The 26,377-nt window shown below is 41.5% G+C and overlaps 1 protein-coding gene across 1 annotated transcript in view; it reads right to left on the bottom strand.

Annotated features, from left to right (window-relative positions):
• Nucleotides 1-26,377, bottom strand: part of BCKDHB (branched chain keto acid dehydrogenase E1 subunit beta) — a 256,037-nt gene that overhangs the window by 223,681 nt on the left and 5,979 nt on the right. The window contains exons 2-3 of the mRNA XM_043889865.1: nucleotides 20,255-20,332; nucleotides 18,330-18,398 (exon numbers count right to left, since the gene is read on the bottom strand). Coding sequence (XP_043745800.1) covers nucleotides 18,330-18,398; nucleotides 20,255-20,332 — 147 coding nt within the window. The remainder of the gene's footprint in view (nucleotides 1-18,329; nucleotides 18,399-20,254; nucleotides 20,333-26,377) is intronic.

Genomic DNA, 26,377 nt, shown 5'->3' with positions numbered 1-26,377 from the left:
ACCCAGGGACCAAACCCGAGTCTCTTGCTTCTCCTGCATTGGCAAGCAGATTCTTTACCACTCTGCCACCTGGGAAACCCAATAAATCAACTACACTTCAATTTTTTAAATTTTTATAAAAGGAAAAAGAAGTAAGGAGGGAGTGGATTCTAACAGTCACAGTACAGACAGTAGTGAAAGAAACCCCAACATAGAACCATCAGGACTCCATAACTCTGAAACTAACACAAAATTGTAAATCAACTGTACTCCAATAAAAATTAATTAGAAAAGAAAAAAGAACTCCATGGCTGAAGTTTTCAATTTGGCTTATTTCGAGAATTCACAAGCAGGATCCAAGAGGCAGCCTGAAAGTCACTACACGTAACGAAATGAGAGAAAAATAGTTGCTACACTGATTAAAAACCAGTACACATACATTCAGAAGGATGAGTTTCACTTGAAATAAACTGGTTTATTTGAAATAAACCTTTTAAACGTCAGATCCATTTTTAAACAAAAGGTCAGGGGGAAAGCTAGCAAGTATCATAATGTGCAACTTGATGAAGCCTTTAGTTTGGTCCAAACCAGATGGCCAGCTAAAATAAGCATGGTACAGAGGACAATCCAATGTTTCAGAATTAAAGAAATCTATATTCTATACACTCTTACAGAATAACCATATCTCCTCAAAGCTTTAGCCATCTAATCTGTTTCTGACCCCACTCTCCCATGAAAATTATTTTATTTTGTAGGTCACAAGTCACTGAGGGCCTCCTAACTGCATACCCAATGGAAACTTCATGGTCAATATTTCAATATTTAAGCCCTGACAACTGCTCTAAATCCTTTACTTTCCATCTGCCTCCACCTGCAAAGAATCACGCGCCCTGTTGCTTCTGCCCGACTGATTCTTCACTGACCCCTTCCTGGCTCCCCCTTCCCTCCACTGCCACAGGTCAGACGGACGCTCATTACCTCTCAGATAGACTCCGTGGTTCTCAAACTACAGTTCCTGGACCACTAGCAGCCGCATCTGCAGACTTGCTGGAAGTAAAAACTGCTTGGGCCCCACGGAAGACCTACTGAATCAGAGACTCTGGGGGTAGCATCCAGTAATCTGTGACGGAGCAAGCCTTCCAGGTGACTCTGATGTGCTGCAAAATTTAAGAACCTCTGTAATCAGGACTCATCCTGCCACTGGTCTTCCCACCATTATGTCTCAGGGTCCCCAAGCCTGTGGCCAGCATTCGATCCTAAAGGATCAATTTAACTATGTCATCCACCATCTTTTACGACAGGATTCAAAATATATGAACACTTTTTAAACAAAAAAGAGACATCAAATGTTAACTTAAATTTGCATTCTAATGTTACTTGAATTTGTACAGACATAGTTTTATAAAACTAGCAATATCCCTTCGATTTTTCAAGCATAGATAATTTCTTACAGAGAGAACACAAAACCAATACTTTCAACAACATTCATTTGAAATCAAGTTTTTCTGAAGCTGTGCTGCTCAGTTAGCTGGTCACTCATGTCTGACTCTCTGCAGCCTCACGGACTGTAGCCCGCCAGGCTCCTCTGTCCATGGGATTCTCAGGCAAGAATACTGGAGTGGGCTGCCATTCATGCTGGCTCCAGTCCCACTGTCCCCCATCCTTATGAATTTAGCCCCTTACAAAAGAAGATCCCTTGACATATTAGTGGGAATTCAGAAGGGAATGAATGTCAATGTCTATATCCCGCTCTTGTTCCAGAAGTCTCAGCTGCCATTTTCTACCAAAATTCTCAGCACACAATTTCATTCACCCTCTGTCACGTACATTCTGGACTAAAAGGAAAGTTGCCAGGCATGTCTTCCATCATTTCATACTGTTATTTCATTCTTGCACTGTTATTTTACTCAACCATGGGGGCGATGCTTTGGCAGACCAAGTTTACTGGATGTCCTAAAAGGCAGAGACTACATGTTGAAAATTTTTAGTACCTTTTGGAACAGGAGTTCTCAAACTTGGCTGCACATATGAATCACCTGGGGACCTTTGAAAACTCCCAACACCCTGGCCACACCCCAGACCAGGGCCCCGCAATCTCTGGGGTGAAACGGAAGTATCAGAATTGCAACCTACGGGCACAGCTGAACATCAGCTATCAGAATGGTATGGTCACCTGGGGACCTATGTCTGACACTTATCCCACATAAGCACCATGCCACTGAAACACATCGACCCTCCTAAGATGTATCTCCAACAAGCTCATGGACCTAGTGCATTGGTCTCTGTACCCAGGAAAATAACCTGAGTAATCCAAGGAAATCCGAAAGAAGTGCCTCACCTAAGACAAAGTTTGAGGATGTGTTTTCTAGCTGTCAGATGACACATTAATATTAACCATCCATTTCCTGTGCCCATTAGTCAATGTGGCAATGGTAATAGTCAGGGCCAGTCTTTCTCCATTAAGTGTAATTCAGCCGGTCGCTGCCTTCATTATCCGTTACTTGGCCTAACAAGGCTATCACATGCTTGAACTGACCTGGGGCTATTTTAAGTGGCAACCTTTCAGTTCTGCAGAAATTATAAAACTGACCTAAACAAAGAAATTGATGGAGTTGCCAGGCAGCAGAGGCTCCAGAATATCTATACGAGAGGAGCATAGAAGAAGCATTCTAGTTAGAGACTAAAGGCAGGCGGCTTGTCTTGGTCTTACACTCCCATAGCTAGCGCATCATTTTTACTTAGATTCTATGTAGGCAGGAGATGATTTGGGGGAAGTGATGAAGATCAAAGTCGCCTTGAGCACCCCTGAGACCCCCATGTTAGCAAAGTCAGGGACCAGAGATCCACATCACTGCAACCATCGACAGAGGCCTCTTCATTTCCTTCCTTTGGCTGTTCTCCAGAGGCTGGACACTGGTCCACTTACAGCTGCATACACAGAAGGCGTGAGAAGGGGACAGGCAAGGCAAGACAGTGACCAACTGCTGAAGCCTCCACCAGAGAGAGTCCCCCAGAGGAAAAGAGAAACCACATCAACGCCTAACAACTGGGCCTGAACCCTTAGCAGTCCTGCTGAAACTAGGGAGGAAAGGGTCCTGCAGTTGAACAAAGACCCCCATGAGAATCCACAAAGAGACACAGATCAAACCAGAAGAGGACTTGCAGCAAGGGAAAACTGGTATGTTAAACCCCTCTCCCACTGAAAGCCATCTACAGCTCATCTAAAGAACCACGTCTGTTCTCTGATCCTATAAATTTGGACCACAGAGACCTTTCTGAGACAATGGGAAGTGGATGGACATAGCTGACAACAGTAGCACTCCATAGCCACCAGGAAGTGTAAACTGTGAAAGATATTTCAGTCACTTGGCTATTGCTCCCTTAGTAAAAATGAATCACCTAAGAAAGGCTGAGCGCTAAAGAATTGATGCTTTTGAACTGTGGTATTGGAGAAGACTCTTCAGAGTCCCTTGGACTGCAAGGAGATCAAACCAGTCCATCCTAAAGGAAGTCAATCCTGAATATTCATTGGAAGGACTGATGCTGAAGCTCCAACACTTTGGGCCACCTGATGTGAAGACCTGCCTCATGGGAAAAGACCCTGATGCTGGGAAACATTGAAGGCAGGAGAAGGGGACGACAGAAGATGAGATGGTTGGATGGCATCACTGACTCGGTGGACATGAGTCTGAGAGTCCAGGAGATAATGAAGGAGAGGGAAGCCTGGTGCGCTGCAGTCCATGTGGTCATAAAGAGTCAGACACGACTTAGTGACTGAGTAACAACAATACAGGATCTCCCAGCCTGGAAACACTGGGAACAAATTTTACCAAAATTTTACTTTACTGAAATCCTTAAGTGTTAATGGGAGCTAAAGCTGAGTAGTGAGCTGCCTTCTGCCTGCAGAAATTAGGGACTTCCCTGGTGGTCCAGTGGTTAAGAATCTGCACTCCCAATGCTGGGGGCCCGGGTTCAATCCCTGGTCAGGGAATTAAGATCCACTAGTCACAGCTGAGCCCACATGCCACAACTACTGGGCCCATGCATTCTAGAACCCACTCACGGCAACTAGAGAAGCCCGTGCACTGCAGAGAAGATGAGGTACAGCCAAAATAAATAATAAAATTTTTAAAAAAGAAAGAAAGAAACAACAGGAACTAAGGAATAAAAGTAATCTGGCGAGAACTGAGTGAGGGCGATGCTTCATTGAGACTATCTGGCTTTAATCCGGCTTCTAACGATCTGAGAGAAGTCAGGAGAGGCTGGGTAGGTGAGAAGTTCCCGGTTCCCCACATGAGTCCCTATCAGCAGACTATGTATGGGATGAAGAAAGGCCATTTAAAAGAACACAGCTAGTGCAATAATTGGATGCCACCACATTCAACTTTTCTTTTTTTGTATAAAGGTTAGACCCTGTAAGCACAGTCATAGCCTTGAGATACATATATACACACATACATACACAGAATAATCAAAAACTAGAGGGTCCCTGTGCAGAAACTCTGCAGAACATTTAACAAAGAAAAAGGTACCTTCTTTGGGCAAATGACTAAGTTGCCCTATTGGACTCGGGAATTTGTTCAGAAGGCTGTGGAACTTTTCCCTTTAATGTCTATTGGTGTTCAATTTAGATTTGAGTAGATAGAATGGGTTTATGCCATTTCACATGTTCCTCTCTCTCTCTCTCTCTGATGAATGAACTAACATGTTACTATAGTGATATAAAGGTTTTCCTCTTGAGTTTTGGGGAAACTTTCCATTTTCAAAAAACAAACTGCTCAAGTTCAGCATCTAGAGGATCTTGATTAATTAAGCACATAGTACTGTGTTTGTGTGTGTTCCCTTTTGGCTGAGAAATAAGTTTCTTTGTTTCTGCTGCACTCCAAGCCAGCCACGACCAGAAGAGAAAAAAGAGGAGGGTGAAAAGGAGCAGCCTGCCCAGAAACAGAGATGAGGAGAAATCCCTTATTACCAACAGTGCTTAAGTGTCCAGAAGCCAAAACTACAGAAAAAGAACCTTTTGGCTAATTTTAAGATTGCCCCAATGCCACCACTCTGGCTGGTGGTCAGAGGCCCTCGGGGGCGAGAGGGCTGGCAGGATGCCCCTGCAGAAGGTCAGGCATTTCACTGCAGAAGCTGCCTTTGGGTTCAGCTGCTCAGTCGGAAACCAAAAGCTTTTTGTCCAACAGGTTTCCCAAGTGATTCCTTAGCACGTGACACTCGCCAACCCTTACCTAACTGATCCCTCATCCTCTCTGCCAATCGAAGCCATGGAGACACTCACTAGGAACAGAAAACAGAACACGGGGCTCCCATTATCTCTGACTTGCCACAGAAGGTCTCACTCTGCAAGGATCTTGCAGATGACACGAATACTGTTCTCCATGCGGGGCTGCTTTTACAGGCTACTCCCAACTTGACTAGAAAGTTGGGATTTAATTATTCCATGACTTTGTAACTGCATGGAAGGTGCTAACCAGTGGAATTTCGAATTAGAATTGAAGCACAGACTGTCTAGCCATGTAACCACCTACACATTTAGATTCAAACCTCCTGAGACAGGTAAGTGACAATAGCTTCCTTCACATGGGAGCGTGTCAAAGTTAAGCTGCCACGGCTGCCGGGCACGCTACTTTTAGAAGAAAGAGCATTCTCAGTTATACTTTAATGGGTCTGTGATCTGTTTCCTTAAGGTGAACAAAAGAGGTGGGAAAAGCCAAGGATTCCCAGATACAGAGCAATCTGAACTACCCATATAAAAATCATTATATTGGTCCTCTTTCATTCCCTGGGAATAAAATGAACCTGGGATTCATATCTGGGATCTAAAATGAAGCCTTATAATTCAAAAATTAGACTTGAGTCAAATGAGCAGCAATTCTGAAACCATGAAAAATGAAGTTAAAAAAAATTGCTGGTTGTAATGTGTAAAAATTGGGAAGTAAGCCGTCCCAACTAAAACAATTAAAAATACCAAGTGCTTCCTAATCCAGGAAATATGACATGCTGAAGAAAGAAGTTTGTGTTTTTCCCTCTGTTCAAAGTACCAGCCTCAGGGCTTCTCTGCTGGCCCAGTGGTTAAGACTGCACGGTTCCAATGCGGGGGCCTCGGGTTCAATCCCTGGTCAGGAGACTAAGAGCCCACATGCCTTGCAGTATAGCCAAAAAGCAAAATTTAAAAAAAAAAAAAAAAAAGTGCCAGTCTAGAAGAGGATTTTCATAAGATCGAGCACCAGATTTAGGAAGCTAACGTAGCAACATCATCCCTGATAATAAATGGACAAACGAGATATGTCATACTTGACAGTGAAAATATAAAACAAGACTTTTTACTGTCTTTTAATCTAAGTTGTTCTTGATATACTTCCATTTTTCAAAATTTTTAATGATGATGTTAAAAAAGATATATGAATCAAGCTTATCCTTTCTGACAATAATGATCTCTATTCCCATTTTTCCTGGTCTCCTTTCGTCTAAGCCCATCTCTTAAGCCCCTATTGGTGCTCACATCTGATCATTTTAAAAGCCTGCCATTGTCAAATAATGTTGAGAAAAACTGGCTTAAGGGCATTACACTTGATGCTGAAAATGTCAAAGAGAACACCTGCTGGCAGTTCTAACATTTATTGTTTAATCAACTAAGATAAAAAAAAAAAGTCAAAGCACCAGCTGCCACCTCAGAACAGCTTAATGCATTAAAAAAATTTGTCCACAAAAGCATCACAAAAAATGTCATTAAAAACTATTTAATACAGATTACCGATGACTAGCTGCTTCTGATCCCAGGAACAATCCAAACCCTTAAGCTTTGTTTATTAAAATTTCTTATCAATTCCTTATATTTCTCATGCTTTTCTATATCAGTGAGTTGCTCATTTATAAATAAAAACAAAAAACAATGTAGAGCCAAGAGCTCAGAACTGCGTTCTGGCTCTGGTTCCCCCACTTGCCCCTGGGCAACTTGGTAACAGCATCTAACCTCTCAGAACTTCAGTCTCTGTATTATGTGAAGAAGGACTGGATCAAGGTTTCTCAACCTCAGAGCTTTTCCATTTGGCGTCAAATCACTCTGTTTAGACAGCTGCCTTCTGCCCCAAGAGATGGTTATCGGCATTCCTGACCCCTACCCGCTGCATACCAGTGGCAATCCCCAGATGGGACAACCAGAAATGTCTCTAGATGTGGCCAAATGCTCCCAGGAGGGCAAAGCCACCCTAACTGAGAATCCCTGAGCTGGATATATACTCAATTTCTCTCCAGTTCTAATACCCCATAGCCTTTCCTGGTGGCTCAGTGGTAAACAATCTGCCCGCAATGTAGGATAGAGTCCAATCCCTGGGTCAGGACGATCCCCTGGAGAAGGAAATGGCAACCATTCCCAGTGTTCTTGCCTGGGAAATCCAACGGACAGAGGAGCCTGGTGGGCTACAGTCCATGGGGTTGCAAAAGAGCCAGACACAACTTAGCGACTGAGCACATACACACACTAATACCCTACGAAATAGATTAAATATCTAAATCTCTTAAATGTTATTTGTTAAGTCACTGGTCATCATGATGACTGTGATGATATTCAGTTTGATCTTTAGAGAAGTTGAAATACAGTGACTGTACCAATTCTAATATATTTTTCTTTAGTGAAAATTCACAAAAGGACATTAAAGAAATATGTAAAGGAAACTAATACAAATTAAGTATATGCTAATAATACATTCATCCCATTTTTGAGGATAACTCCTTCAACTGGATAAAAAGAAAGGCATTTTGACATGTTCTTTAACTAATTTGTCTACATGTGTGCTTTCAGTAAACAAAGGGGTCTTATAATAGCAGGAGCAATGTGAAGTGCCTGACTTTTAGGAAGAGAACACCTGTTGGCAGTTCTAACATTTATTGTTTAATCAACTAAGATAAAAAAAAGTCAAAGCACCAGCTGCCACCTCAGAACAGTTAAATGCATTAAAAAATTTGTCCACAAAAGAGTCACAAAAAATGTCATTAAAAACTATTTAATACAGATTACTGATGACTAGCTGCTTCTGATCCCATGAACAATCCAAACAACTACTATCAATCCTTTTAAAATAGTTTTTTAAGCATATTAGAAAAAAAAAAGTTTACATATTCTTATGAATTCTTGTTTTTGCTCCAAATTCATGGACACTTAGATACAATCTAAATCTGGTATTCAGTCTGTCCTGAAGTTTTGTTTTATTTTGTTTTTTTCATTTATTTTTATTAGTTGGAGGCTAACTACTCTACAATATTGTAGTGGTTTTTGCCATACATTGACATGAATCAGCCATGGATTTACATGAGTTCCCCATCCCGATCCCCCCTCCCACCTCCCTCCCCATCCCATCCCTCTGGGTCTTCCCAGTGCACCAGCCCTGAGCACTTGTCTCATGCATCCAACCTGGGCCGGCGATCTGTTTCACACTTGATAGTATACTTGTTTTTCTAGTTATACTTGTTATTCTCTCAGATCATCCCACCCTCACCTTCTCCCACAGAGTCCAAAAGTCTGTTCTGTACATCTGTGTCTCTTTTTCTGTCTTGCATATAGGTTTATCATTACCATCTTTCTAAATTCCATATATATGCGTTAGTATACTGTATTGGTGTTTATCTTTCTGGCTTACTTCGCTCTGTATAATGGGCTCCAGTTTCATCCATCTCATTAGAACTGATTCAAATATATACTTTTTGATGGCTGAGTAATAGTCCATTGTATATATGTACCATAGCTGTCTTATCCATTCATCTGCTGAAGGGCGTCTAGGTTGCTTCCATGTCCTGGCTATTATAAACAGTGCTGCAATGAACACTGGGGTACACGTGTCTCTTTCAGATCTGGTTTCTTCGGTGTGTATGCCCAGGAGTGGGATTGCTGGGTCATATGGCAGTTCTATTTCCAGTTTTTTAAGGAATCTCCACACTGTTCTCCATAGCAGCTGTACTAGTTTGCATTCCCACCAACAGTGTGAGAGGGTTCCCTTTTCTCCACACCCTCTCCAGCATTTACTGCTTGTAGACTTTTGGATAACAGCCATCCTGACTGGCGTGTAATGGTACCTCATTGCGGTTTTGATTTGCATTTCTCTGATAATGAGTGATGTTGAGCATCTTTTCATGTGTTTGTCAGCCACCTCTATGTCTTCTTTGGAGAAATGTCTGTTTAGTTCTTTGGTCCATTTTTTGATTGGGTCATTTATTTTTCTGGAATTGAGCTGCAGGAGTTGCTTATATATTTTTGAGATTAATCCTTTGTCTGTTGCTTCATTTGCTATTATTTTCTTCCATTCTAAAGGCTGTCTTTCACCTTGCTTATAGTTTCCTTTGTTGTGCAAAAGCTTTTAAGTTTAATTAGGTCCCATTTGTTTATTTTTGCTTTTATTTCCAATATTCTGGGAGGTGGGTCATAGAGGATCTTGCTGTGATCTATGTCAGAGAATGTTTTGCCTATGTTCTCCTCTAGGAGTTTTATAGTTTCTGGTCTTACATTTAGATCTTTAATTCATTTTGAGTTCATTTTTGTGTGTGGTGTTAGAAAGTGTTCTAGTTTCATGTATATACTTTAATAGGGGAGATAAACCAGGTAGTCCATATTTCCAAAGAATTGTCATTAGTTTACCAAATTATTTTTTCACCCAGCAAAATTAGTTTTAACTGCCCAGAGGCCAAACCCCATCTCACAGATCCCCTTTCTTCAGTGGAACCTGACACGTCATCCAAGAGAATGGTTATCATTCGAGTAACCCTCTCTTCGCAAGAGGAACTTATAATGTAAGCTCACTTTTTCCTGTTGAAGATGTTAATTTCCCATTTCAGGTACAAGTATGAGACATGTCAAAAGACTTTGCCTTCAGCCTCCACATTTAAAACAAATACTGGAAAGGGGACTCTTTAAGAGAAAATTAAGAAATACATAACTACTCTCTATTAAAATAGATAATTAACAAGGTATTGTATAGCACAGGAAACTCTATCCAATATTGTGTAATACTAACATGGGGAAAGAATCTGAAAATCAATGGAATATATGTGTGTGTGTAACTGAATCACTTTGCTGTGCAGCTGAAACTAACACAACACTGTGGATCAACAATCCTCCAACAATGTTAGAGAGAGAGAGAATTAAGTGCCCAAAGCAGACCACAGTTCTAAGACGGCATAATTATTACACTCATAAAACCTCTTAATGGAAAAGAAATCAAAGCCTAAAGCAACTGTGTTCCTCTTTCTAAAAAAGATAAAAGCATAAAGAATACCTAAATGTATGCTCTCCTTTCACTTTACTGACGACTATGCTGGAGCTCAAAGTCAATTCCCAAATGTTGGCAGATGACAGAAAAAAACGCGCCTTCTCCCCAGGCCTGCCCTAGTTTTCCTTCCCGAATTCAGTGTCTTAAAGCATCTGGTTATACAATTTCTCTGAAGTTTACATAAGAAAACAAGTGAGTGATTATATTCCTTTTCCCAAGCTGCTACAAGCCACAGTCGAGGTGGACAGAAATGAATAGTCATGGAAAAACATCAAATCCCATGAAAAGGCAGATGTTTAGGCCTGTAAACTAATTCCGCCCAAGTCCTCTGCTGCTCCTCTTCTCACCTCCCTGCACGCATGCTCCGACACCCAGTTGTGTCTGACTCTGAGACTCCACGGAGTGTAGCCCACCAGGCTCCTCTGTCCGTGGGATTTCCCAGGCAAGGATCCTGGAGTGGGTTGCCATTTCCTTCTCCAGGGGATCTTCCTGACCTAGGGATCGAACTCGAGATCAAGGAGTTATCTCACATAAAAAGGTTAAACCTGCCGTGTGTTAATGAGGTTATGCTCTTCTATTTTCAGTTTCCAAGCACTCTTTTTCTGTTCTGTCAAAGGACAAGGAAGCAGAAATGCAGTTTGGTGATGCTAAACTCGCACTTATCTGGGTTATCTGGGGTACAAAACAGCTCTCTTGGGATTTCCCTGGTGGTTCCGGGGTTAAGACTCCGCCCTTCTAATGCAAGGGGCACAGACTCTATCCTTGATAAGGGACATCAGATCCCACATGGCATGCCAAAAAAAATTTTTTTAAGTTCCATCTCCCTTCGTTTGTTTTTTTTTTTTAATAGGATTGCCCCTAATGAGCCAATTTCTTATTTTTAATATTAAGTAGTATTCAGCTTCACAATATTTATTATGTCATGAACCCTCAATCCAAACTCTCTTCTGGCCGAATTTAAAACCCTCAATAGGGACAGTCTCATTTCAAAGTGTAGGCTGCCACCTACTGGCCGATCCCTTCTCAACACCCAGCTCTCCCCAGAAAGTGAATCAATTCCCCCCAAGAGGTTTGCCTGCTCTGTCATTCAAAGCATTCAGCTACATCAACATAATCTTTGTAATTCTTTTCAATACAAAATCTTTAAACAACAATGATTTACTGTGTATCACAGGGAACTATATTCAATATCTTGTAATAAACTATAATGGAAAAGAATCTCTAAAAATATAGAGATTCAATACATATAAATATGTATAACTGAACCACTTTGTTGTACACCTGAAACAAATACAATATTGTACATCAATTATATTTCAATTAAAATTTTTTAATTAAATAAATACAAAATCTTTTAACTTCAAAAAAAGAGACTACCAAGCAAGTATGTTTCTGTATAGCTTAAAATTCCAAGCATATACTCAAAGGGGTAGAACAGTATTTTTAAAAGATGTGCTATTTCTTAAATATACAAAAAGTTCTGTTTGGATAGATTTCTCTTCCCCATTTCCTTTATTCCTCACTCCTGAAAACTGAAGCTCATTTCCTCTTAGAGTGATGGTGATTTAATTGTTCATATTGATCTGGAATTATTCAAAATTTGAATTCATAGTCCTAAAGCTAGTGTAAAAATTCACAACATCTGCTTACAGTAAAGCTAAGAATTAAACAGCTGTTAATTAGCTCAACTCGTCGTCATGTAAACATAAGTCTGCCAGCGCCTTCTACAAGCGGTGGATTTTTCAAGTGACAGCTGGTTTCTCCCTGGTTTAAGCTATCTTTAAGGAAAAATGTGACCAACTAAAATCATTAAAGGGAAATAAGGAAACCCCTTTCTGAGGCAGCAGGCCCCTGTCTTGGTGAAAGAGTGAAGGGTAACTATATTCAGCAACATTCACTCCATAAATACTGTCTGATAGTATTAGAATATATATTTTAGAATATATATTCAGAATATATATAGAATATATTTAGAATATATATGTATCAGATATATATATAATAGATAGATAGAAGATAGATAGAATTATATATTCTATCTAGAATATAGATAGAATTATTATAGATATATCTATAGAGAGAGATAGAATATAGATAGAATTCTATATATATAGAATATATATAGAATATATATAGAACATATTGTAAATATATATTTAGAATATATATATCATTAGAAGCTAATGATGCAAGATGATTTAAATGCCTATTGCCTTGGAGAGGTTGTCTGATGTAGAAATCTCTTGGGAAGATGATTACAACATGTAATTGTAATTTTGCAATATGCAAAAGATGTAAACATCTGGACAGTGATAAGCAGTGACTGGATAAGCTCAGAGAGTCAGGAAGAATGCTTTTCTCTCTTCTTGGCAACAGTAGTTTCAGGTGTTCAGCTCAGCAATTCATATATTCATATATAATGTATATACATGAAGAAGAATTTGAGAGTCTGAAGAAGAAAAAATATGTATACATTTTTCCTTCTTCAGATTCTCTTCCCTTATGTTAATAGGTTATTACAAAACATTGAGTATAGTTCCCTGTGCTATACTGAATGTCCTTGTTGGTTATCTGTTTTATATGTAGGAGTGTGTATATGTTAATCCCACACTCCTAGCTTATCTCTCTCCCATCCTTTTCCCTTCGGTAACCATAAGTTTGTTTTCTATGTCTTTGAGTCTCTTTCTGTTTTGGAAATGAGTTCATTTATATCTTTTTTTCTTTTAGATTCCACATATAAGTGATATCACATGCTATTAATCTTTCTGTCTGATTTATTTCACTTAGCATGATAATCTCTAAGTCCATCCATGTTGCTACAAATGGCATTATTTCATTCTTTTTTTATGGCCAAGTTTCCATCACATGTATGTACTGAATCTTCCTTATCCATTCATCTGCTGATGGACATTTAGGTTGCTTCCATGTCTTGGCTATTGTAAACTGTGCTGCAAAGAACATTGGGATCCATGTATCTTTTAAAATTATGGTATTCTCTGGATGTATGGCCAGAAGTGGGATTGCAGGATCATATGGCAACTTCATCTTTAGTTTTGCTTGCTTTTTATTTTTTATTTTTGGCTGCACTGAGTCTTCATTGCTACACGCAGGCTTTCTCTAGTTGCAGCAAGCAGGCGTTACTCTCTACTTGCAGTGCACAGCTTTTCATTGCCGTGACTTCTCTTGTTGCAGGACACAGGCTCCAGGGCGCGTGAGCTTCAGGAGTTACGGCATACAGGCTTTCTCTAGTTGTGCGTGAGCACAGGCTCAGTAGTTGTGGCCCACGGGCTTAGCTGCCCCGTTCCCAGACCAGGGATTGAACCCATGTCCCCTGCATTGGCAGGCAGATTCTTAACCACTGAATCACCGGGGAAATACCAGTGATCAAAGTAAAAAATACTTTTTAGTTGTTTAAGGAAACTTCATATTCTTCATAGTAACTGTACCAGTTTACATTCCCACCAGTAGTGTAGGAGGGTTCCCTTTTCTCCCCACTCTCTCCAGCATTTATTATTCGTAGACTTTTTGATGTTGGCCATTTGGACCATGTGAGGTAGGTGATATCTCAGTGTAGTTTTGATTTGCATTTCTCTAAGAATTAGTGACATTGAGCATATTTCCATGTACCATTTGGCCACTTGTATGTCTTCCTTGGAGAAATGTCTGTTGAAGTCTTTTGCCCATTTTTTGATTAGGTTGTTTTGTTTTAGGAAGAGCCTTAAAAAGAAGATCTGTGAAGGTAAAAGAGGAGTTTCCCCAGGGAACTGGGGGGGGGGGGGGGGGGGCGCGGGGAATCCAAACCACAAGTGCAAAGGAAGAGAGATGAGAAACACACAGACTTAAGGGGAAATAATTCAGTTTTAATAAAGGAAATGAGGCCAGGTGAGTGGGGAAAAGGGCAGATCTCAAAATCTCCTGCATATTCTGCCAAGAAATGCACATTTTAGCTTGATCACACTGACATCAAGGTTGGGACAGGAGGGAGGGTGATTACTAAGAAAGGCAAGGCAACTATCCAAGCAGAGACGATCCGGATCCAAAGCGAGCCTCCAGGGCGGTGAGGATGGAAAGGAGAGGCCACAGTAAAGACAAACCCTGCAGATAAAATCGGAGGACCTAATGAATGTGGCGAATGAGACAGAGGGAAGAGACTAGGACCTCCTCAGTCTTCCGGCCTGAGTAACCAAGCAGACGATGGTATATTCGCTAAGAAATGTAGGAGGAGGCGTGGATTTTCTGGGAGAACATAATAAATTCAGCCGAGTTTGAAAACATGAGCGTGGAAATGCTGAGCCTGAAGTGACGGGAACACCACGGTGAAGACTGCAGTGAGCTGAGGGGCAGGACACAGAAGGGACACTCAGGCCCAAGGTCCAGACTGGTGATGGAAATTGGGAAGAAGCTTGGAAGTCGCCAAGCCGTCCTCACAAGAAGTAAAAAGTGGGGCACACTGTAAAATCAACAACTTTTCTCGGACCCAATAGAGAAGCAAGGCCACAGAGCAAACGGCCAACCCCGAGAATGGAGAAGCAGACGGGAGAACGCAGGGTCTCTCGGCTGTGCAGAGCAGAGACCGGAAGCGGGGCAGGAAACCTGGGCTGTAGCTGAGGAATAGTTGGAGCTTCCGTGAGGACAAGTCTGAGAGTTAAAAACTCAGAAGACCCAGTCATAGGGGCCCCCATACCGTTTTGTGAAGTTTCCCTTCGGGAGCTCGATCAGGTTTCCACAGTAAGTGTCAGAGAAAATCCCCTCTTGCCTCCAACAAGGGAAGTAAATGAGGAACCATTCTGAAACAAGCTGAGCACTCCCTCCTCAAGGAAAACCCGCTAGCTAACCAGAGCCCAGCCTCCTGTGTAGCATCGGAACCCAGCTGACCTCGGGACAGGAAAAGACCCAACTCCAGCTCTCTCTAGCCACCCAGTTCTAACGGAGGTGGAGAGAAAAAGCTGAGAAACATTTGGGAAGTTCATGGTCCAGGGGCACAGGCTCACTTAAAAGACAGACCGACTCAGAGGATCATAGAACACTGTCCCTTACCCCACAAACACCTCACCACCACATTCCGAAAGGCCTACTTACAGCAGTTCCTTTTACCCAATGCATCACGTCTGGCTAACAAGGAAAGAATAACAAGGCACACCAAAAGGCAAAAAGCACAATTTGAAGAGATAGCACAAGCATCAGAACCAGATGTGGCAAGGATGCGGGAATTATCAGACTGGGAATTTAAAACAACTATGGTTAATATGCTAGGCTTCCCTGGTGGTGCAGCAGTAAAGAATCCGCCTGCAATGCAGGAGATACAGGAGACGCCAGTTCAATCCCTGGGTCTGGAAAATCCCCTGGAGAAGAAAATGGCAACCCACTCCAGTATTCTTGCCTGGAGAATCCCACGGACAGAAAAACCTAGAGGGCTACAGTCCACAGGGTTGCAAAGAGTCGCGACTGAGCAGGCACACACACACACACTACTGGACAAAATAGACACCAGGCAACAACAAATGGGCAATGTAAACAGAGATAAAAACCCTAAAGGAAAAAAAAAGTCTAATTCTATGTTTTAAATATTAATACATATAAATATATTCAAATATGGCCTTGAAGTGTATATAATATCAAGATATGTCTAGTGGTTTTCTCAAGTTTATCTCTGCTGGCTTGGGCAATTTTTATTTTCTTCTTTATGCTTTTCTACATCTTCCAAATGTTCCACAATGCATACGCATTTAGAAATCAAATGCATAAAGGTTTCAAATTTTTTTTTTTTTTGGCTGCACTGGGTCTTCATTGCACTGGGTCTTCACTCCTCTAGTCGCAGGACACAGGTTTCCCCTGTTGCAGAGCACAGACTCTAGAGCTTGCAGGCTTCAGCAGTCGCAGGGCACAGGGCTGAGTTGCCCCACAGCCTGTGGACTCTTAGCTCCCCAACCAGGGACAGAACCCACATCCTCTGAGTGGGAGGCAAATTTCCAAGCATTGGACCAGCAGGAAAGCCCCTTTGATTTCTTTTTGAAGATCTAAAGTTTCTAGGAGTCAGAATAAGCTGGGGCTAACTGAGATAGTTTGAGATGGCTGAGATGGAGCCAACAATCTCACCTCTGTTAAAATAGACAGTGAGGAGAAAGCAGACGGACAGGACCCAAATGAAACTGCTGCAAAAGGGAAGGGGGAAGAACAACCTGAGCGCTCCTGACAAGTGGGAGGGAACACGTGATTTCCTGGACTCAGCTAGGGTTTCAGATGCAAGCATAACATCAGAGGAAGAGAGGAACAAGGAGGAAAAAATGGGAGGAAAAAAAAAATTCTTAAGGCCCCTCACTGCTTTTTCCACCCACATGAGCTTTACAGGGCAGTGGTAAAGCCCAGAAGAAAGGCAAGTGTCAACTCCTACCCCAACTCAACTGCTTTGATTTTCAGATTAGATAAGGCTGAGGAAACAAAAGGTCAAAGCACCTCCAAGGAAGGCAGTGCACCAGCAAGGCAGTGGGACACATTCCTTACAGAGCAAATCCATAGTGAGGATGCTGGAATAGGCCAGCATGTTTCCTCTGATGGCTTTAAGTCTGAGCTGAATGAAGCAAGTGATAGCAATGGGCAGAAATGGATCACGTGCCAGGCAGAAGGCACCGATCGGCGGGGATGAAACATGGAAGGATGCTGTGATGGTTAATGACAGATGCCCAATTGGCTAGGTGATGTGGCCCGGCTGTCAGATACCAGTCTAGATACTCTGAGAAGGTATTTTTAGATGTGATTAACATCTAAGTAAAGCAGATTATCCTTCTTAATGTGGATGGGCTTCATCCAATCACTTGAAGGCCTTAAACAGAAAGACTGCTGCTGCTGCTAAGTCGCTTCAGTCGTGTCTGACTCTGGGCGACCCCATGGGCCGCAGCCCACCAGGCTCCTCCGTCCAGGGGGTTCTCCAGGCAAGAACCCTGGAGTGGGTTGCCATTGCCTTCTCCAAAGGGAAAGACTAAGGTTTCCCAAACCAGAAGAAATTTGTCCTGAAGACTGCCTGGTTTTCTCGTCGGCTGGCTTGCCCTACAGATTTCCGACTTGTGAGCCCCTCAATGGTGGGAGCCAATTCCTTAAAATATAAATCTCTGATTCTCGCTCTCTCAATACAGATTGTATTATGCTAAGTCACCTCAGTCATGTCTGACTCTTTGAGACCCTATGGACTGTAACCCGCAACTCTTCTGTCCATGGGATTCTCCAGGCAAAAATACTGGAATGGGTTGCCATTTCCTCCTCCAAGGCATCTTCCCAACCCAGGGATCGAACCCGTATCTCTCATGTCTCCTGCATTGGCAGGCGGGTTCTTTACCACTAGCACCATCTGGAAAGTATGTACAGGTATAAACATAGATATAGATGGGGCATCCCCAGAGGCTCAGAGGCAAAAAAAAAAAAATCCACCTGCATTGCAGAAGATACAGGAGATGCTGGTTTGATCTCTGAGTCCTGAAGGTCCCCTGGAGGAAGGCATGGAAACCCACTCCAATATTCTTGCTCTGAAAATCCCATGGACAGAGGAGCCTGGCGGGCTAAGGTCCATGAGGTCACAGAGTTGGACATGACTGAAGCGACTAAGCATACTACAGCACATATAGATATAAAAACATATACATATACAGGTATATTTTATACACACACACATACATCTACTCACACATAGGTATATCCTAATAGTTCGATTTCTCTGGAGAATCCTAATGCAGATAATAAAAGATGAACAGTGACCAATAGGGCAGAACCTTGAGTGGGATTGAAATTGGCAAAAGTAGGGCAGCAAAAAGAGACTGAAGATCCCCAGATGTAGGAATGACATGACGAACAATACATTTAATGAAGAATACTTTGAATCTGTAATACGTACAATATGAACTAGATCAGAGGGAAGCTACAGTTAGAACACATTCAGTGAAATCTAGGCCAAAGCATTCTGGGGGTGGCTGTGGAAACAAAAGGAATCTGATGATGCAATAAGGACACAGCAAACATCTTAACAGGCATACTTTGTACTGCCAAGACGTGTAAACTCTACCGGAACGCTGTTCATGTATAAAGATACTGACTCACCATACTTGTCTCGCAAGCCAACAGTACACCTGAAGACTCCACCAAAGGCAACGTCTTCACCAAATATTACTGAAAAAAATAAGGAACACGTTGTATCTAATCATTCGTAACAGTGAGAAATAAGTAATGTAAATGTCTACATATGAAATTAGAAAACAGAAATGGACTCCGAGATCTAAATCAAGGTTTCCCAATTTCCACACGAGTGGCACTTTGGACTGGATGATTCTTCTGTCCTGTGTGTTGCAGACACAGAGCAACATGCCTGGTCTTCGTCCAGTGGGTGGGCTGCTGACCGCACAAGCGGTAACAGCCGACAGGGTCTCCAGACAGTGTGACATGTAAGGGGAGGAGCCTCCGTTGAGAAAGAAACACTAATCTGGAACCTCGAAAAGTAGTCAAGTAACTTAACAAGACAGAAATCAAGAGGCAGAGCTGTGACTCACACTCTAGGTATATGTGTCCCTTGGGCAGTGGCTTTTGAGGGGTGTTTCTGTTGGCTTGGGGGTGGGGGGCGTTAATGATTCCTCCCTTTTTTAAGGAATCCTGTGGATCCTTTTTAAAGTCTTTAATTGAATTTGTTACAATATTGCTTCTGTTTTTATGTTTCTGGTTCTTTGGTTGCAAGGCATGTGGAATCTCAGCTCTCCAATCGGGGATCTAACCCACACCCTCTGCATCGAAAGGCGAAGTCTTAACCACTGGACCACCAGGGAAGTCCCCTGATTTTCTTTTTTTTTTTTTTTTTTTAATATACAGTGAGAGTCAGCAATTTGAAGAAGCTGAAGGAACAGCATTTCAAGCTGACAGAATAGTCACAAGTAGGAGAGTGACATAGACAGCAAGTATAATGGAATGTAAAGAGCAAGGCAAAGAATAGTTCTGGTGAAAACTCAGGGGTGCTACATAGGCAAGGCAAATTAAACTGACTAAGGGGATGTTCACAAAGCTGAATTCTAGTCCCATTAATGCACCTCACCAGCTTCAAAGACCTCGAGAAAATAACTCACCCTTATCTACGTGACTATATCAGTCATTCTCTTTCAAAACAAAGCAAGTCCAGCTCTCACTTCTCCTGAAAACTAACCTGCTTTCCTCTTGACCTTTAAACCAGAGATTCTCAAGGGGAAACCCAAGGTATACTAAATACACATATAAAGTCGAGTCAATCTAATTTAGAAAATGCACAGCAATACAACCCTTTTTATATCAATAATTCAATTTAATAAGATAAGGTACTTATAAAGTTAATTATCAATATTAAAGTTATTTTCCAAAAAAATCTTACAAGTTGAATGATAATGTATCCCAAATGAAAGCACAGAACTAAACTCTCATTTTGTATCAATAAATAAATAGCTGAACAAAGTGATATTTTCCATTTTTTCTATATGCTAGAGAAACAGTAGCACATATTGTAAAAGGTATTATGTTAATGTATTATCAGGACCACACATACCATGGAAGAAAGTTAATTTAATGATGTCAGTGTCAGATATACATGAGAACTAATTCATAATAAGAGGATAAAAATGTGTTTAATATCATGATTTGATTATTTAGCCTTAAGCATCTGTTCAGATCTTGTAAAAATTTCAAGTAGATATAATGCTATTCATTGAGCTCCAGACAAATATTTCCAGCAAATCTTTGATTCTGAATTAACACAACTACCACAGTCAAGCGAGGCTTCCCTGGTGGCTCAGCAGTAACGAATCTGCCTGCCAATGCAGGAGACGAGGGTTCGATCCCTGGGTCGGAAAGATCCCCTGGAGAAAGAGATGGCAACCCACACCAGTATTCTTCACTGGAAAATCCCATGGACAGGGGAGTCTGGTGGGCTACAGTCCATAGGTTGCAAAACAGCTGGACATGACTTAGCAACTAAACAACAACAACCACAGTCAAGCACAAAGGAAGTTTACCTGCCGTAGGATCTTTGGCCAATGAGTTATCTAAGGCACTTGTTACTGCCTGGAAGAGATTCATTTTCTGAGTTTGCCCTGTGAAAATTAAAAAAAAAAATTATGTATTATAATGAATTATATAATGAATCACATATTACAATCAGTTTTTTAATAGTCAATTAAACTTTGATTAAAGCCAAGGTAGAAAGGAAAGCATAGAATATATTACACAAATTTACTGGATTATTTACCATGGTAAGGTCTCTGTGGAAGATATAAAAGCAATACAACTTTAAGATGCTTGTTGAGGAGGCAAAATTGAAACATATTAAACAATTTAAAAACAACTATTTAAAAAAAAAAAAGGAAGAAAGAATTCAGTGAAGTTGAACAAATATGTGTCCATATAAATAAAAGCTATAGAAAGTCAGTAAAGAGAAGCAAGCAGAGTGGGAGGGGTCTGGGAAGATGCCCTGGATGGGTTTTAGGAACATAGCTCATAACAAACACACATGACCAATGGCATGTGTTAAATGTGCCAATAAAAGCAAATAGCCATGGGCCATAAACAATGAGAAAGGCTAAAAGAACTTCAGTGAGAGAACTGCTAGTGTTTGGAAAGTGAAAGTCACTCAGTCGTGTCTGACTCTTTACGACCCCATGTACTATACAGTCCATGGAATTCTCTAGGCCAGAATACTGGAGTGGGTAGCCTTTCCCTTCTCCAGGGGATCTTCCCAACCCAGGGATTGAACCCAGGTCTCCCGCTTTGCAGGCAGATTCTTTACAGCTGAGCCCGCTAGTGTTTGGAGAACTCCACAATCCCATGCCTTAACACGACAGCTTGGTCCTTCCTATTATCTTATTGCTTAAGTAGACTCTCTGCCAGCCAATCTCTATCTCCCGAAATGGGCTGTTAAGAGGATTAAATGGAGCAATAAATGCACAGAACAGTGAAGAGTGCATGACCAGTGAGCGCTGAATAAATATTAGCTAATTTTTGTTAGACTCTGGACTGTGTCTGTGTCCTTCATCTTGACCTCGGCATTATTCTGAATGGTATGAAGCTTTATTTGATAAAGTTCCAAATGTCAGAATTCAGAAATAATCATGATTTCAGGGCTTTGATTTAAGCCTCAGTGCTGCCCAGTGCCCATGGTCTTCCTAGAAATTTAGGGTCAAATCATCTGTGAAAACACAACTCAGAGCAAAAAAAGGCTCCTTTCTGCCTGTGTCTTCTCTGATGTTCAGGCTCTGTCTTTGTAGCTCAGTTGGTAAATAATCTGCCTGCAATGAAGGAGACCCAGGTTCGATTCCTGGGTCAGGAAGATCCCCTGGAGAAGGAAATGGCAACCCACTCCAGTATTCTTGCCTAGAGAATCCCCATGTTCAGAGGAAGGAACCTGGCAGGCTACAGCCCACAGGGTGGCAAGGGTCGGACACAACTTAGCAATTAAACCACCACTGTCTTCATGTCAGCACCTGATCCATGCACTTTGACCCACAGCCATGCAGCTATCAAATCCCTCCAACGCCTGCTGCTTATTCCCCTACCACTGGCCCACCTAAACTCTGTAAACCTCAGCTGCCTGTGTATCCTCAAAGCCAAGGTCTAATTCCCAGGTTGGATCACAACAGCAACTGCTGTTGCCTTCAACCTGCAGCCATGAGACCGTGGTCACCTGTCCTTTTCCTGGAGACCCATACCCAGAACAGCCCGGCTCTACAGCAGGCTCTGACTCAGGATACCTCCAATCTGCCATCTTCCATCGACACCCAGCCTTCTGATCCTCTGTCCAGCTCTGGGCTCACATGTCTTTCTGATCCCTTCCACCACTGCTGAATGACAGTCTGTATCATCACTGGCTCAATGCACATAAGTTTGAGCAACCTCCAAGAGATAGTGAAGGACAGGGAAGCCTGGTGTGCTGCAGTCCACAGGGTCATGAAGAGTCGGACACAACTTAGCGACTGAACAACAAATATTCAATCAGATCTGCCCTGCTGCCTTCTGAACCCATAATAAAGCCTGTTTCTACTCATATTTCTGGTGAGGAGAATAGGAATTTATTCAAGAAATTGTTGTCATATCACCATCACACTCCATGTCCATAATTACCTCACAATTTATTTTTCTTCAGGCTAAGCCTATATCATTTAATAGGTACTTTGTTTAAATACTTTTCTCCATTCTAGAAAAATTCTTGGAAGAGTTGACTGGTGCCGGTACTCAACTACCATGACATTCCCACTCCTTCTCCTCTTTCAAACATTTCCTAAAGTAAGATTTTTATCTATGAAAATCTGTGAGGATTTTCACAGCTAAGACCCTAGGGAAGATGAAAATGCCTAAACATCTATGCTAGTATTTGTTTCAAGTCTGTTGATCATTTGAATTAATACTGAATGCTCCTAAGATATCTCATTGAACTGCAGCTTGGCAAGTTTCCAGTACAAGAATAAAGTAAAGACTCTAATAATAAAAATCATACAGAGTGAATCTGGACAGTATTGCTTGATAACCACAAAGAATTTGCTCATCTTATATGAAAACAATTTACAAGTAAGGGTATTTAAAGGTTATATTTCCATATGAACACATAATCTTTCATTCCTGAATACTTATTTTTCTGAACAGAATCAGAATTTGGGGGTTTTGGATTAACTACTATTCTATTAGATGGTTTTAAAAGCTTTAAATGACAATTTTTAATAGAACAATATTTACTTTTGATTCTTTTTAAATATGCAGTATGATTTCAGGACGAGTCAGGAAGAAATCATAAGTTATTCAGAGGTAATATCATTTAAATATTTATTTTCCTTAGAATTACTTATTTTCCTGGAGGTGACAGCAAAAACTATTGATAAAAGTATGCCTAATCTTCCCTCCTGATAAGATAAGCATACATTGAGCATATCTAATCAGAGCTGTGCCACTGGGAAGACTTTAAAAAAAAAAAAGAAAAGAAAAAGGTTTCTGAACACCACTACAAAATTATTAAATCCAGTTGCCAAATCACACAATTACCAGTATCATTAACTGGCTGCAAAATTTCAAAGCTGGACTGATGACTCTTCTTTCCTAAGACAGAAAGTTATAACAAAAAAACTTAAATACACACAGCAGTGCAGTTTCCCAAGCCAAGAATGAAAGCTAAAGGGCATCCTCTGGTAAAATGGTGTGTCTCGGTTAGATCAGAGCTGCTCCCCTGTGGCTTAGCTGGTAAAGAATCCGCCTGCAGTGCAGGAGACCTGGGTTCTGTCCCTGGGTTGGGAAGATCCCCTGGAGAAGGGAAAGGCTACCCATTCCAGTATTCTGGTCTGGAGAATTCCATGGACTGTATAGTCCATGGGGTCGCAGAGTCGGATATGACTGAGTGACTTTCACTCACTCACTCAGAGCTGCTTACTCAAAACTGTCCTAAGTAGAACATCATGAACAAACAGGTCATCATCTGGCCAAGAGGCAAAAGAAAAAATGATCAGTTTTGCTAATTATTAAAGAAATGCACATCAAAATTACAATGAAGTATTACCTCACACTGGTCAGAATGGCCATCATTAAAACATCTACAAATAAATGCAGGAGAAGGTGTGGAGAAAAGGAACCCCCCGCACCAACACTGATGGTGGGGATGTAACCCACACTGGAAAACAGCATCAAGTCCCTTAAAAAACTAAAATTAGAGCTACCATATGATCCCACAATCCCATTCCTTGTCATATATCCAGAGAAAACTCTAATTCGAAAAGATACTTGCAGTCCAATGTTCACTGCAGCACTATTTACAATAGCCAAGACATGGAAGCAATCTAAATGTCCATCAACAGACAAGTGGATAAAGAAGATACAGTACATATACACAATGGAATAGTACTCATCCATAAAAAAAAGGAATGAAATAATGCCATTTTCAGAAACATGGATCAACCTAGAGATTATAATACTAAGTGAATTAAGTCAGAGTTCAAAGCTCAGTCTTGTCCGACTCTTTGTAACCCCATGGACTGTAGCCCGCCAGGTTCCTCTGTCCATGGGATTTTCCAGGCAAGAATACTGGGTGGGTTGCAATTTCTTTCTATAGGGGATCTTCCTGACCCAGGGATTGAACCTGGTTCTCCCTCACTGCAGGAAGAATCTTTACCATCTGAGCCACCAGGGAAGCCCAATTAAGTCAGAAAAAAAAGACAAATATCATGTTATCAGTTATATGTGGAATCTAAAATATGCTACAAATGAACTTATTTACAAAGTAGAAACAGACTCACAGACATAGAAAACAAAACTTATGGTTACCAAAGAAGGAGGAGCCAATAAATCAAGAGTTTGAGATTAGCAGATCAAACTACTATATATAAAATAGACTGTATAGCACAGGGAACTATATTTAATATCCTGTAATAGAATAAAAAATATTTTAATTTTAAATAAAAAATAAGCCAGGTCATTATCATTGCTGCAAAAATAAAGTGGCATGCTGGCAGGATGTAAGGGACATAATAGAACATAAAATCCAAGAGGGCAGAGGTTCTTAAGTGCCTTTGATCAGAGCAATGTGCTCAGACCTTACAACAGTATCTAACATGTAATAGGTGCTCAGTAAATATCTGCTGAGTGAATGGCTGAGCAAATAAACTCATGAGGCCGTTTCTTAAAAATTAAAAAATACACAGAGCAAATTGTTCATCAACCACTTAAAAACAGAGGAATGGAGCAGGGAAAAAACTTCTACCAATGTCACAATCAATGACAATTCCAGGCAAAGGGGAGTGAGGGAAGGTGATCCTGCAGAACCAGTCTGATGAGCAGTCCTCAGTTATTCTCAGCAACTGTTCCCTTTGCAGCCCGGGGCAGCAAGGAAGGGAGACAGAGACAGTCCACACAGCTAAAGCACCTGAGACCACGGTATGCCAGTCACTCCCTGTGTGACTTTGGGAAAGCTACTTTACTGACATTCAGCTTCCTTTGCTACAAAGCATGGATAATACTATCTAATAATGTAGGATGACTGTGAGAATTCAGTGAGATAACTACTATCAAATGTCCAATATTTATGGAGCATCTACTCTGCACTGGTTAACCTTCCCTCCCCCACTCAATAAGATAATCTATGCAATTACTGGTGCCTGGTACCCACTGGGCCAGTAATTGCAGGGATTATCTTACTGAGTGACCACAGTGACCCTCTGAGACAGTACAGACAAGGCAACAAAAGCTTAAGACTAATGCACACGGCCAGTGTCACAATGCTAAGTTACAAGGTGCGGGCTAACACTCTCTTACAGTCACGTAAGGGCTAAAGGACTCAGTACATGTGAGGCACCCATGTGTGTCTGGCAGATGGTGAGCACTGATCAAGCGTCTGCTCTCATCCTGATCTTCACTCTATGGGGTACCATGAAGGGCTTGGATGAGCAACAATGATGTCAGTCAGAAGAGGAAGCGTGGAGTAGAAGCAGAAATGAGGAAGGACACACAATGGAGCAATCCTGAGTAAGATGAGCAGAGACACGGAGAGAACGATCTGCTCCCAAAGGTTGCCACCTTTGACATCGGTGTTTTGGTGCCAGATTAGAATCAGACCAACCCACCTCATAGTGCTGTCTTCTGCCCACACTGCCAATGCTAGAGACACAACATTTGTGTCCCCCCAAATGCTGATGTTGAAACTTAATTCCCAATGTGATGGTATTTGGAGGTAGGCCCTGTGGGTGGCGATTAGCTCATGAGGGTTGAGCTCTCAAGAGTGGGATTAGTGCCCTTATGAAAGAGACCCCAGAGAGCTCTCTCACCCCCTCCACTATGTGAGGAGATGGCTAGAAGATGGCTAAGAACCAAGAAGCAGATCCTCGCCAGACACCAAATCATCTACCAGTGCTGCGACCTTGGACTTACAGAACTCTAAGAAATAAATTTCTGTTGTTTATAAGCCACTCAGTCTACTGGTATTTTTCCTATAGCAGCCCAAAAGGACTAAGCCCTCTCAACACATCCAAAATTTAAGTCATCTCTCTCTCTCTCTCCAAAAACATGCCTCTCCTCTGGCAGCCCTCATTTCTATCAGTGAGACCACCACTTGACCATCCTTTTGGGCTCCCATGCTGAAAATGTCAAGCCACCTTGGCTACACCTTCCCC

The sequence above is a fragment of the Cervus elaphus genome, chromosome 28, assembly GCF_910594005.1.
Source record: "Cervus elaphus chromosome 28, mCerEla1.1, whole genome shotgun sequence".
NCBI classification, from domain to species: Eukaryota; Metazoa; Chordata; class Mammalia; order Artiodactyla; family Cervidae; genus Cervus; species Cervus elaphus.
The sequence above is the reverse complement of the archived record's forward strand: the minus strand, read 5'-3'. Positions and strand labels throughout refer to the sequence as shown.